The following is a 12,375-nucleotide window of genomic DNA, read 5'->3' on the forward strand; positions in this document are numbered from 1 at the left end:
ACCGTACGACGGCGTGGATACAATTTTCCACTTGACCGTGTGAAATACCAGCTTATGGCATTTCTTACCGCTCCTTTTCTGAGAATTAGAGCCCTGAAATCTTTTTTTGGCGAGTAAGAAACTTTGTTCTTCACCCACTCAAACATTGAACTCCATAAAGCAATTCACACCCACAAAACAAAAATATGAGTTTAATGGACCACTTACACAAGGGGTTCCACCTTTGGTCCCTTGTGTTTGTCCTTGCCCGAGGACTGCGGTGGGTCTGGTGGCAGGAGGCCCACTGATGTGCCTAGCCGTAAAAGAGTCATGGCAAAGAGACGCGGGAAATGCTCCTGCACCAGCTCACCAGTCTCTTCCGAGCGAAACATTTCTGTCAGGCCGCAGGTGATCTGTAAGAGAAAGCCATTGATTAGAATTTTCTAAACTAAAACTTAAGAGGGTTTATTACAGTACATACGCGCACGTCCGTTTTTTCAAAAAAGGTCGGGTTGAGGACTTTACCGTCCTAGACACGATACTGGCATAAAAACTGCCAGTAGAAGGCAACTCTTCAAGGAAATATCAATGTTTTCTCCTCCAACAATGTATAATCTGTGCGGTAAAATAAAGAAAACAAAATCCGCAAAAATGTCAGGTCGCAAAAGTATACCACACGTTTTCTTCCAACAATCCAGGCGAGCTTTAAGTAATATAAAGTTGCAATTGATTCCCAAACTACTTTACTCTGCCAACAGAAGGCAAAATCCATCATTTGAAGCAAAGACTTACCGCAACAGGTTGTAAAGTTGCTACTCGTATGATCTCCTTTTTGTGCTTGGGCTTCGGTTTTTCTTGATAGGGAAGAGTTCGCAGCGATAGATCCAACACATAATCAAAGATGCTCAGAGACAAATTTGTCTCACCAGCCATCGTTCTCCAGATGCTCATTACTTGCCTGTGAAACGGGTAGAAGTATTGTTTCAATGCTGTAAACCTTTATGCTAAGAAATACAATATTTTTCCCGCCACTCTTAGAACGAAGGCACGCGAACAACCGTTACGTTTACCCGCCTTTTAAGAACACTCGTCAAATGACTCGTAGAGCATAATACTTCCTCACGTTGTTACAAAGAATACCCAAAGGCGATGAATATATCATCAATCCACTTAAAGGAACTGTGTCACGAAATTTGTCAAAACCAAAACAGTGAAAACTGCGAACAAACAGACTGAACATAAAAATAACTTCTCAAAAAATGAAAAGAAGAAATCAGCAAATACAAAAGGAAGGGCGGATGAACAAACTTGAAGAAGATTGAAACAGATAACAATTCCAGTTAGCCACATTGTTTTTCAAAGTTCGCTTTCGTTGTTTTTAACGTTTACTGTAATGCTTAGGAGACATAATTGTTGACAGGAAGCTGTAATTTTGTCATTCACCAGTAATGGGTTCTCAAGTTCCATAGCGAATAAGGACGTGTAGTTGGAATTATAAACAAAATGAACTAGAAGGTCGTGACACACCTCCTTTAAGCCCCTTTTAGAATGACCACAAAGATATGAGGACATTCCTGATACAGGGGCACCCAACGACGGTTTCTCCTAACTACATTGAAAACATTCTAGGCGGCGCTATAAAATTTGTACCTGTTCGGTCATCCTTGGGAAAAAAGAGTCTTTTCGAAATTACGAGGGATTCATTATTATTTTCCAGAAAATTTAAGATGCAATTTAACGTATTACGAAGGAGATAACTTTTCTGATTCCTCTTTCCCTCACATTTTTTGAATCCGAAAATTTTAGGTTTCCTTTTTTCTACGAGAAATAGCCTAACCTGGGGAGTGAAATGTCAACAATTAAACTTCAGAAAATCTTGGGGAATTTATTAGATGAGCTTCGAAAAATGTACATGAATGGAACGGCCATCTAGAAATTTTTAGCCGTCCTCAAGTAATAGAAAATTCTAGGCAGTGTTTGCTTCACCGAACAGATATTTTACAGAAAACAGTCGTTGGGTATACATAGAATGGAACCTCGGAGCCGACTGCGTCATATCTCCAGTCCTTTTAACGACTGAATACCAAAAAACAACGCAAAAGTTTTCCTGCGTCTCAAACCAGAACGTTTAAAAGGGACGCAAAGTATATACCTTTCAAGTCTGAGTTAAAACGTTATTGAAATGCCGAAGATGCATGCTAGGGAAACGCATAACCTTCATGTCATGGATCAAATATGCATGAGAAACGTCTTTTCATCACAAGATAAAATACTGAGAAGAGATTTAAAAATACGATTAGCAGTGGACTACTTTCGACGAACCTCGAGGTGTTTGATCTTGTAATGAAATTCTGTGTCAAATGTTTGATATTGGTTCTCAAAAAAAAAAAAAAAGATTTTAAAAGGAGAAATACAGGATAAAAAATGAAGAGTTCTTCGTCTGATTTCCAAACACTCATTAAACTTTAAATTCCTTTGTGTGTCCTCGTGAATTATTAATAAGCTTAAGAATCTATTCCCACCATGTTTGTTACTTGTTCTCAACCGTAAATGGATTGCTATGATGTCTTTTTTGTGCACAGTCATTTACATAGCCGAATCCTTGACTTTATACTTACTGGTCATATGGCAGGGGAAATTCCAATAACGCTGTTATTACAGGAACTAAATGATGCGAAGCCAAGGTTCTGAAAACTCGAAGAGTTCCTGTTCTGGTTTGAGCATGCGTGATGTGTTGGAGTTTAGCGTGAATTTCCTTAACTAAATAACCAGCCTGAAAGAGAACGATTATTGTTACCAAAGAAGATCCGGCAACGAACCGCGCTAAATGATATGCTATAATTTTTAGGCGTGTGTTCATCCAACTTAAGAATCGTCTTGAGGTTAGTGTCGTGAAAATGCAATAGATTTTCAGAACATATTATTGACTGAAGAGGCTCGAAGAGCGAAATATATTCCAAGACTTTTAATTTCTATTCTTTTACGGTTTTTATAGTTTTTGTGCGTTGAATGTGTAAAAAGACGCGATGTCTTCTTCTATTTCGAGTTAAAACAAACGTTGTAATGCCACTTTGTTTAGTTCTCCTTTTTTCCTCGATTTGGAAATGAGTTTATATTTACCTGTTCTTTCTGCCGCACACAACAAAGAAATAAAAAGTCCCTGTATCACATGTAGGTTTGCCAATTCAGCTGAAACAATCTAAATGTGACGATATGAATACTCAAAACTGCCTTTCTTGCACTTAGTGTGAACAGAGGAGGGAAAAATCAAGTGTACTTTTTGCTGTTGGTTTTTCAATGTCGTAAGCGCGTTTCTCAATCCCCAAAACCAGGGCGAGTAACCATTTAAGGTCATTAACCCACAAAGCCTTGCGCGCCGACCAAAATGGCGGACGCACGAAGTTCGAATCCGTCGTGTAGGCCTCTTTTGAACAGCGACAAACAAAACTCAGGCAAACGAACATATTTCTGTACGAGTACTCTCATTTTTGGGATCTTTTAGAGTATTTTGGCAACATTTTCTTTAACAGTAGACGCTCCTTTTAAGTAAATAATGCAGGTTCTAAAAACTTACATCTTGTTTCAACTCTTGCCCTCGTATTCTAACAATGCTGTTAAGCACCACACATGAACCACTGGAACTGTGAGACTGACAATCAGTTAAACCTTCTAAAAGCGTTTTAACAAAGGACGACAAAAAATCATTCTGAAGTTTCTTTGCAATAACCTGCCGAGAAAAAGACCAGATAATATGGCAAATCAGTGAACATCATTAAAAAGAGAAAAGAAAAGAAAGAGAAGAGGAGAAAAAAAGCAGCATACTACAGCCAAAACCTGTTAATACGGACACTGAGGGGACTATAGAAAGTTTCCGTATTAACAGGGGGCCCGTATTTAGCGAGTTGAATTTAGGGAAAATGGAAGGGATTTCTGTTCCCGGGGAGAAGTAAACTGTACGTAATAATGAGGTGTCCGTATTAAGCGGGTGTCCTTGAGGCGAGGTTTGACTGTATTACCAGAATCAATTTCGTCTTTCGTTTCAAGCTTAATTTTGTAACAACTGTAAGGTTAAATAACAAAAGCCTTAATTTGCACAAGGTAAAACCCTGAAGGATTCTGGAAGCAGTAGTAAAATGACTTCATCGCGCAAATGGACTATTCAGTAACGTCAAGTTTTGTTTTACCTTCGCCAAGTCACTAGCCACGCTGAACAAAATGTTAGCATCATCTTGAGCGGCTCGTTGCTTTAGCGTCGGCAACGCATCAACCAGTTCATCCTTGCTTTCAAGAGAATATCCTAAGAAATTTGAAAAGCAGTTTATTTTCACCTCAGTCTTAAGTTCAGACATTAAAATTTTTTGAATTAATGAGCGGAGAGATTTGATAAAGTTATCAAAAATCTTTGTGTCAAGAAAGGACTATTCTTTCATGGTGTGAATTAACCTTCGCGTTCATCACTAAACTGGCACTGTTTATGCCTTGAGAATTGGTCTGCAATGGACAGTAAATGCAGCAAGAAATAAAAAATGTTTGCGTGCATCTTACTTGTGAAACCAAGAAAATTTGTTTCTTTCGAAACTGAGTAAAGAGATAACTTACAAAAGATGGCCTAAAACATGCGCTTTATACCACTATCAGCCATCGCGACATCGGTTGAGTCTCTGAATATTAAATTGTTAAAACAAACTAACAAACAAACAAAGACACTGGTGAGTTATAACACACGGCAGGAGGTGCGTGGCTGTAATTTGATAATGGCTGCACCTAATTTTACTTGCAAAGTCTGGCAAACCCCTATTCAGACCGAGGTTTAGACTTACCATGGTAACGTGTACGTTGAGGTACACGTCACGACGACTTTAAAATGTTCCGACATAAATTTTAGGAAAAGTCACTAGGTTTGGCTGTCATAGCCTGAACGGTTTTGAAGTTGTTAAACTTTAAAGAGAGAAGGGCCTCAAAAGTCGCCCCCGCCTCCCCCGGTCTGACTCGGGTTAAACAGCATGAAAATTGCTCTTGGAGAAATATAACCACTATAACGATCACAGATAGCAAATAATGGATCATTACACGTTTCTGGGAAACTGTCCACCTACCCCTCCCCTAAGCCAACATTAACACTTACCTTTCACTTAAGCTAGGGCAAAATGTTGGCTCAGGGGAGGGGTAGGTAGGCAGCTTCCCAGAAAGGTATAATGATCCCAGATAAAAGCGATTTTTAGCTTAAGTACCTTGAAATCTTGCAGCTATTTTCAGCAAGCACTGTACACAGTCCACTGCCGTTTGCCGAATGAGTATTATCGGGTCGGTACACCGGGGAACTAGACGAGCCAATAGCGGGCCAGCCAGGATAAATGAACTGGGCTTCTACAGGCGAAAAAAAAGGGTTGGTAACTGTTTGACATGTGGTCTGCCTTCCTTTACGTAATGCAAAGAACACAAATGGTGCAAAAACACCTACAAGAACCTAGATAATCCTAAGTTACATTTAGATTCAAAAGGTTCTTATATATAATTATGCGAGGTCTACCTAGGCTTGTGGATGCGTCTGTGACCGAGTGGTTAACACCTCGAACTCTGGTTCTCGAGGTTCGGGGTTCAAGCCATTCTTCCCGCGCCGGGCTTCGCCGCTCACTTGCGCGCTCGCCAAGCAAAACCCCCAGCTATGAAGGCTACTTGGGCTTTTACTGATTAAAAGAGGGTATCAAAACCTACCCCACCAACAGTCAGTAACATGTTGTCGCGAAAGGTTTGGAGCAGAGAAAAAATAGTGTCCACAGCTCTCTCTCGTTCGACATCAGAGGTTGATAACAACCATGGATCTTGAATAAGCTGCAAAGACAAGCACGAAAAACAAGACCAACTAATGAGCTTGCACAAATAGCAGCATGAAGCCCTGGCCGACTAGGATCTCACACCCTGTGACAAGAGGTACGTCTAAAAATCCGAGTGCTCTTTATATGTTACTTCTCTCTGCCTTGTGGGCGAGCTAGCCTAATTTCCCATGCACCACAAAGTAATATCCGAGGTGAGCGTTATGCCCGGTTTCCACATGAACTAGAACACGATGAGGAACTAGTCTACGTCAAGGTACAGCCATATGCTTGAGGGTAGTGTAGGGTATTTTCGTGAGCTTTCACCGGACCCTTTTAACCCTTTCACTGCAAAAAAATCCCACGTTTTATTTTGTAAAATTTTGAAAAACAAGTAGCACCATGTGAAAGTACAGGTTACTTTTTCAGTCACGTTGCTCACGAAAATACGGTTTTTGGCACGTGATATGCAAACAGCGTTATTTAGTTTCCGTGAAATGTGACCTTTACCCTCCTAAACCCGCCCCCTCACGCTTGCCGCCATTTTCTACTGCTAGGACTAGAATGTCGATATGTGCTTATGCGCAATGATAGAGATGTGACAGTGAAATTTGAACCAGGTGAATACATAAAAAAGATGATTTTTCAGTCGGCGAAACAGGCGGAAAAATCCTTGTAATAGGAGTCGAACCTATGACCTTCTGGTTACCAGTCCAGACGCTCTACCACTGAGCCACAGAAGACTCGTGGGAGCTAAGGCCACTTAACTAGGTTGCCTGTGTCACCGACTGAAAAATCATCTTTCTGACGTACATTTTGCCTCCACTTACCTTCAGAATATTCTCGAGTGTTGGAGAAACAGGATCTTGAAGCAGAAGCCCCCTCAGTAGTCTCTGTAAACTCTCTAAGGCATGTTTCAGTAACAAGTTGGGATCCTTGTCCTTTACACGAAGAAAAAAGAGCCCAAATCATATTCAGCTCCTTTACAGAAGAAAAGACTGTTGATATCAGCAGTAAGAGTGATATAAAATCTTCGGAAAACTGGGTGTTTTTGCAATGTTTGCGAGTACAATTGTTGCAGCCTGAAACGTACGATATATCAGCTCGAAAGAGGTACTGAGACGTTAGCCTCTTGTAAATCACAAATATACTTAAGAGGTAGCCTATAGTAAACGCCTTGCAGGTGCTTAAGAGACGATAATGAAGACACCCCTTTGAGTCTGCACGAAATTCTGTGGCGTAGCCATTTCCTCGAATTGTACTGTACATACTTTCCGATGGTAGCACTATTTCTTTCTGGAAATTTTACAAAATCAAATTTGACAGTATTATTATACAACTTTTATTTGGGGAACTCTTTAGTGAACCACACGGTAACACTAAAATGGGGGCCAGGCCGGTTCTTACATGATCGATGTCATCCTTGTGATGTTTTCCTGACGGAGATGTTGATTTTTCTCCAACACGGATCGCAAACACACAGTCGGTACTCGTTTTCACGATGTCAAACACTTCCGCTTCTGTAAACCTGGGATTCAATTTTCTAGTGTTTAGATAATTGCAGTTAAAGAACGTTATCTAATCAGTTAAGTAATAGGCTACTGTAAACATTTCGTGCCCAAAATGAAGAGCTGCCATAGAAACTGTATTGATGCTGTGTACGTTTCATAGAAACTGTACTGGTACTGCATAGGTTTCATAGAAACTGTATTGATGCTGTGTAAGTTTCATAGAAACTGTACTGGTACAGCGTAGGTTTCATACAAACTTTATTGGTACAACGTAAGTTTTATAGAAACTTCATTGGTCCTGCGTAGGTTTCATAGAAACTGTATTGGTGCTGCGTAGGTTCCATAGAACTGTATTGGTACTACGTCGGTGGGCAAGCTAAATCAACAATTTGTTTTTTTTCAAATACGTTGATAACGTAAATCAAAGCTTAAGGATACGCTAGACTCGCGCATGCGTCCATTGCCAGTGCTCTAGTTTCCGTGGTGATGCTGGAGGCTGGTTCTGCCTTCATGTAAACCTACACGGAGATACAAACAAACTGGTTGAGTAACAGAAAGTTTGCTTAGAACGATATACAAACGCTAGAAGCGCACAGTTTTTTTTGTAGACTGCGAGGAAACTCTTTTCTTTGCAAAGTTACAGCTCTACGCGTAACCCACGCGTGATAAACGCGGGCGTAAGCCCGTCCTATCAACGCACCAGCAAGACGTATCCCGGATGGACCAATTCAGGTTTCTGGAAAACTGCCCACCTACCCTTCCCCTAACCCAATATTTTGCCCTAAGTGAGAAGTAGGTGTTAATGTTGGCTTAGGGCAGGGGTAGGTGGGCAGTTTCTCAGAAACCTAAATTGATCCCGGATATTTTTTTCTCCGGTTTGGCCGACCGTCTAGACGTATCTGGTCAAAACGGTCACCGAAAACGCATCTTTTCAAAAATGTTCTCCAGAGTGGAGATTTTTGAAAACGCTGGCTTCTCGTCTACGTGTGGACATTACGCTTGCTCTGTGAGGGATGCTATCGTTTTAAACATTGTTTAGCGTTTACGTGTGGACGGGCGAAAACGATTCGAATACGGTGCGTGTGGACGATTTTTTTTTCAAAATCGGAGGACAAAATTCTTTGATTTCAATACGCGAGGACGGGACCCAAATCTTTTATTGTAACGTGGTTGTTTGCAATCGCGCTGGCTGGGATAAGAACTGGATGTGTTTTTAGAAAAGGCGGACTGCAAGCAGTCTAGTGTTTTTCCGGCGCTATAGTGTACACAAATAGGATCATATGCCTGTGGAAACTCCTGGGGCAGCTTTTCATCTCGCCCCCAAGTCATTTCGCCCCGGTTACTTAGCCCCCTATTATAACCGGGGCGAAATGACCGGTTACCCTTTAAGTTGAACCCCAGGGCCGAGTTGTTCGAAGGCCGATTAGCGGTTAACACGGGGTTAAAATTAACCCGGGTTTCTTTATCTTGTGTTCAAAAGCATTTTCTCGGATAATTTTCTGTGCTATTTTTAGAGCTTCCAATCATCAACTTGTAGACAAAAAGAATTAAAGCTGAATTGCTTTTTAAGCTTTCAAATCTTGATTCAAATTTCACACTAACCCTGGGTTATCTTAACCCAGCTTTGAACAACTCGGCCCAGAGTTCTATCCAGGATTTATAATTTGGGGGAGAAGTCCCGAGTGGCTGAAGGTCACGAGCTTCCTAAGGGGGCTCTGGGGGCATGCCCCCCCCCTCCGGAATTTTTTGAAATGAATGTGCGCTGAGATGCAGTCTGGTGCATTTTGAGCCACAATTTTGAGAAATGTTACAGTGTGTGCACTGACCTCGTCGCGTCGGGATGATTTTTCCGATGTAGTCACTTATACTGTAATAATAACAATATTTTTTTCGGGGAAACTGGGCATTTTGGGGGGGCGAGGGAAGCTTCTACCCTTCAAATACCCTACACAGAACCCTGAACCCTAAAAAAGGAAAAGGGGATTGCAATACTCTTAGATGCCCCTGAAACCCGGTACAAATCGCAGCGGCATGGAAGTGTCGGCATAACAGAGCTGTTCGTAGTACAACGATAGGGAGGAAACAAATTATGGAAACTTCAGGACCAAAGACACTGTCCTCAGTAGAGGAGTCCATAAGGAGAAGATCGATTGTGCTTCAACCGAATGTGCCTTCTTAAAAACTGTAGTTACTCATTCTCCTCACCAGCATGTGTTGGATAAGCTCCCGTCGCTTGGTAAACACGAACTCTGGTTGCTGTAGACGACTGGGCTCCAACGCTTTGCCAATTAGTTCCGTGGCTCGAATGAGATTCTGCTTTACATTCACATCCTATGGAACAGAAACAAATATCGTTGTCTAGTCTGTACTGGGGATTGCACGGACCTCGCCCGCTAGCAAGGCCCAGATGAAAATTACTTGTACTAGAAATACGTAAATCGCAGGACCTCGCGAAGGACCTGGGGGGGAACGGCAAGTAGAGAAGAAAATTTGTAAATCTAAAAATTTTAAGTATATATAAAAACATAACGAAACTGTTATACCTAAAATGCAAACTAAACGAACAGAAAAAGTAAAAAAAGAAGAAAAGAAAAGAAAAGAAGCGAAAAGAAAAAGATTATGCCTGGAATCGAACCCAGGACCTTCGTTGTATCGGGCGGAAGCTTTACCACTTAGCCACGTGGAACACAGAAGCTTCTTGGTCGAAATTTTATTATTAAAACCTTCGAGCCTTATTAAACGTGAATTCAAAGATATTTTTCAGAAGAATGACAGCAGTTTGGACAGTGAAAACCCGACGTAAATGCATTTCATCGCATTTACATGTAGAGAATGGAAGCTCAACAGTCTAGGACGATACGGTACAAACTCGTCTGCGAGCAAAACGTGTTTTGTTACCGCGATGTTCGCACATATGTTTGTAAGGCTAATTATCCAAAATCGCTTCCATTTGCTCTTAAAGAACTTTAGCATTTAAAATTCATTGAGTGATGTTCTCTCTGCTCCGCTGTTTGTTGCTACCATCTCCATCCATCTTTGTTGCTTGCGCCGTTGAATTTCAAGTCGGCGTTCTTCGCTCCAGAGGATTTTTCGGTGTCATATCTTCCCCTGCGAGGATTGACAATTCGGCGTTCTTGTGTTTGCTGTTCTGTTTGCATGAGAAATGGCTTGAGATTCACCGATAGTAAACATTGTTTTGCAGACGACGAAACCACAGCTCTTCATGAGTGCTTTGGTCATTGACGGGAATTTGAAATTGCTTTCAGTCGAATGTTGCCTAGAAACAAAAATGCCCCGTGACGTCAACTACTGTATGACGTCATGGCGGACACCATCGGATATATACAAATAAAGATGAAATCTGCGACTTTGCAGCTCGCTAGGACCCACGCGCGGTTCACACACTGCGCGCGCGCTTTGCGCGCGACGAGATTATAAACTCGCTTCGCGAGGAATAATTCTAGTTTCACCCTCGCGAAATAAAGTCTTCTTGTTGTTGTTGTTAGCAAGCACTGGGGAGCTCGCAGGCGAGCAGGAGCCTAAACAGCTCTAAAAGCGGTTCTCTACCATGGTTTAAACACCTTCGGGCTCCCAGCTCTGCTACAAAGTACGCAGGCCCCAATTGTGTTGGTTGAAACCCTATTCTGGGATGGCGCAATTGGTTTCCCTAACACTTATCTAACTGAGTAGAGATTTATCTGTTGGATTGCGCAATCCAACTTTTAAAACAACCGCATCAAGGAAGGTGAATATGACCAAATTCTTGCCGGTTGTGTCCTTTAAGGCCCAAACGCAATCGCATCAAATTTTTCCTCGTAATATCCAGAATTAGTATGCCAAATACGTCATGAGAATTGAGTCCGTATAGTTGTAGCTTAGTGAGAGATCGGGTTTTACGATGACTGGTCTAGTAATCTGTCGGTATATGTCGGTTTTCTGTAAATTTTTGTTCGGAGTCTTTTGTTGTCGTGAGTGACCAAGCAGTCCACAAAAAGTATTTTACCATTTTTCTCGATCTCCCAGGTGAAATGTATGTCCGCGTTCTGTCTGTTAAGGTGTTCGTGAAAATCGTCTGTTTCGTCTTTGTGTACAGCTGTAGAAGTGTCGTCAACGTAGCGTAACTAAACAGGTATAGTTCGCGCATGAGTAGCTATGGCTCTTTCCTCAATGTTTTACGTAACAATTTCTGCTACAACAACAGAAACTGGAGAGCCATAGCAGTACCGTATTAACTGTTTGTAGTGTTAGCCGTTGTACTAAAAGTACGTCGAAGTTAGGCAGAGCTTGAGCAGTCTTCATAGCCAATAACATCACGGCTTAACCGAGAGTCGACCAATAACATCGCGACTTATTGACCAATCAGGTCAATAACCAGAGTAAATTACCATCACCTGACGTGATACAACTCACTTTGACTCTTAAGATGACTACCGCACAGGTGGTCGAAACGTCAGTCAAATTTTTAACAAATTTTTCCTTACTCCCTCACAAGAAATGAATCAGAAAGGGGAGAGTTTTTTTTTTGACACATATCGATTAATTAACGCATTGATAACTCAATGATCCGGTATTACAGGAAGCTCCAGTTTTAATAAGTGACTAGTATAAATATGCTCAGTTTTTTGGGTACGAAACACTTCACCTTTACGTTGCTAAAGTGACGACTGATGACTCGAAAAATACTGGTTTCTAGTCTAGAAGTTATTAATCTGAAAGAGAACATACCAAAAAGTTATTTACTACCAGGTAAAGTTGTGAACTTTTCACTAAGGCTTGGCCAAAGCGTCTTACTAAGCCCTCTGCAATTTTCACTGTTAAAATAAATGCATGGATCTGACTTCAACTATAACTCTACAAAGAAAAATACCGTAACGAGAAATGCCTTTACAGAAGGGGGTACTCTCGGGTGACATTCGGTAGTTTCTTCGTGATGAGGATGGAGGCAATCATCAAAATGACGTCATTTTAAAAGATAAAGAGACAATGAATAATACCAATACCACAACAAACAACAAACAACAAACAAACAATGGTTTCCGCAACACCGAGAAATAACTGCTTTTTCAGTATTA

The 12,375-nt window shown here is 41.2% G+C and overlaps 1 protein-coding gene across 1 annotated transcript in view; it reads right to left on the reverse strand.

Moving 5' to 3' along the window:
* Positions 1 to 12,375, reverse strand: part of LOC140927836 (maestro heat-like repeat-containing protein family member 1) — a 68,106-nt gene that overhangs the window by 18,554 nt on the left and 37,177 nt on the right. Inside the window, exons 22-33 of the mRNA XM_073377520.1 lie at positions 11,946 to 12,012; positions 9,509 to 9,634; positions 7,742 to 7,821; positions 7,200 to 7,335; positions 6,623 to 6,733; positions 5,695 to 5,811; positions 5,211 to 5,346; positions 4,164 to 4,276; positions 3,554 to 3,706; positions 2,598 to 2,752; positions 772 to 937; positions 208 to 392 (exon numbers count right to left, since the gene is read on the reverse strand). Of these exons, the coding sequence (XP_073233621.1) occupies positions 208 to 392; positions 772 to 937; positions 2,598 to 2,752; positions 3,554 to 3,706; positions 4,164 to 4,276; positions 5,211 to 5,346; positions 5,695 to 5,811; positions 6,623 to 6,733; positions 7,200 to 7,335; positions 7,742 to 7,821; positions 9,509 to 9,634; positions 11,946 to 12,012 (1,545 nt within the window). The remainder of the gene's footprint in view (positions 1 to 207; positions 393 to 771; positions 938 to 2,597; positions 2,753 to 3,553; positions 3,707 to 4,163; positions 4,277 to 5,210; positions 5,347 to 5,694; positions 5,812 to 6,622; positions 6,734 to 7,199; positions 7,336 to 7,741; positions 7,822 to 9,508; positions 9,635 to 11,945; positions 12,013 to 12,375) is intronic.

This window comes from Porites lutea, chromosome 2 (assembly GCF_958299795.1).
Source record: "Porites lutea chromosome 2, jaPorLute2.1, whole genome shotgun sequence".
Lineage (NCBI taxonomy): Eukaryota > Metazoa > Cnidaria > Anthozoa > Scleractinia > Poritidae > Porites > Porites lutea.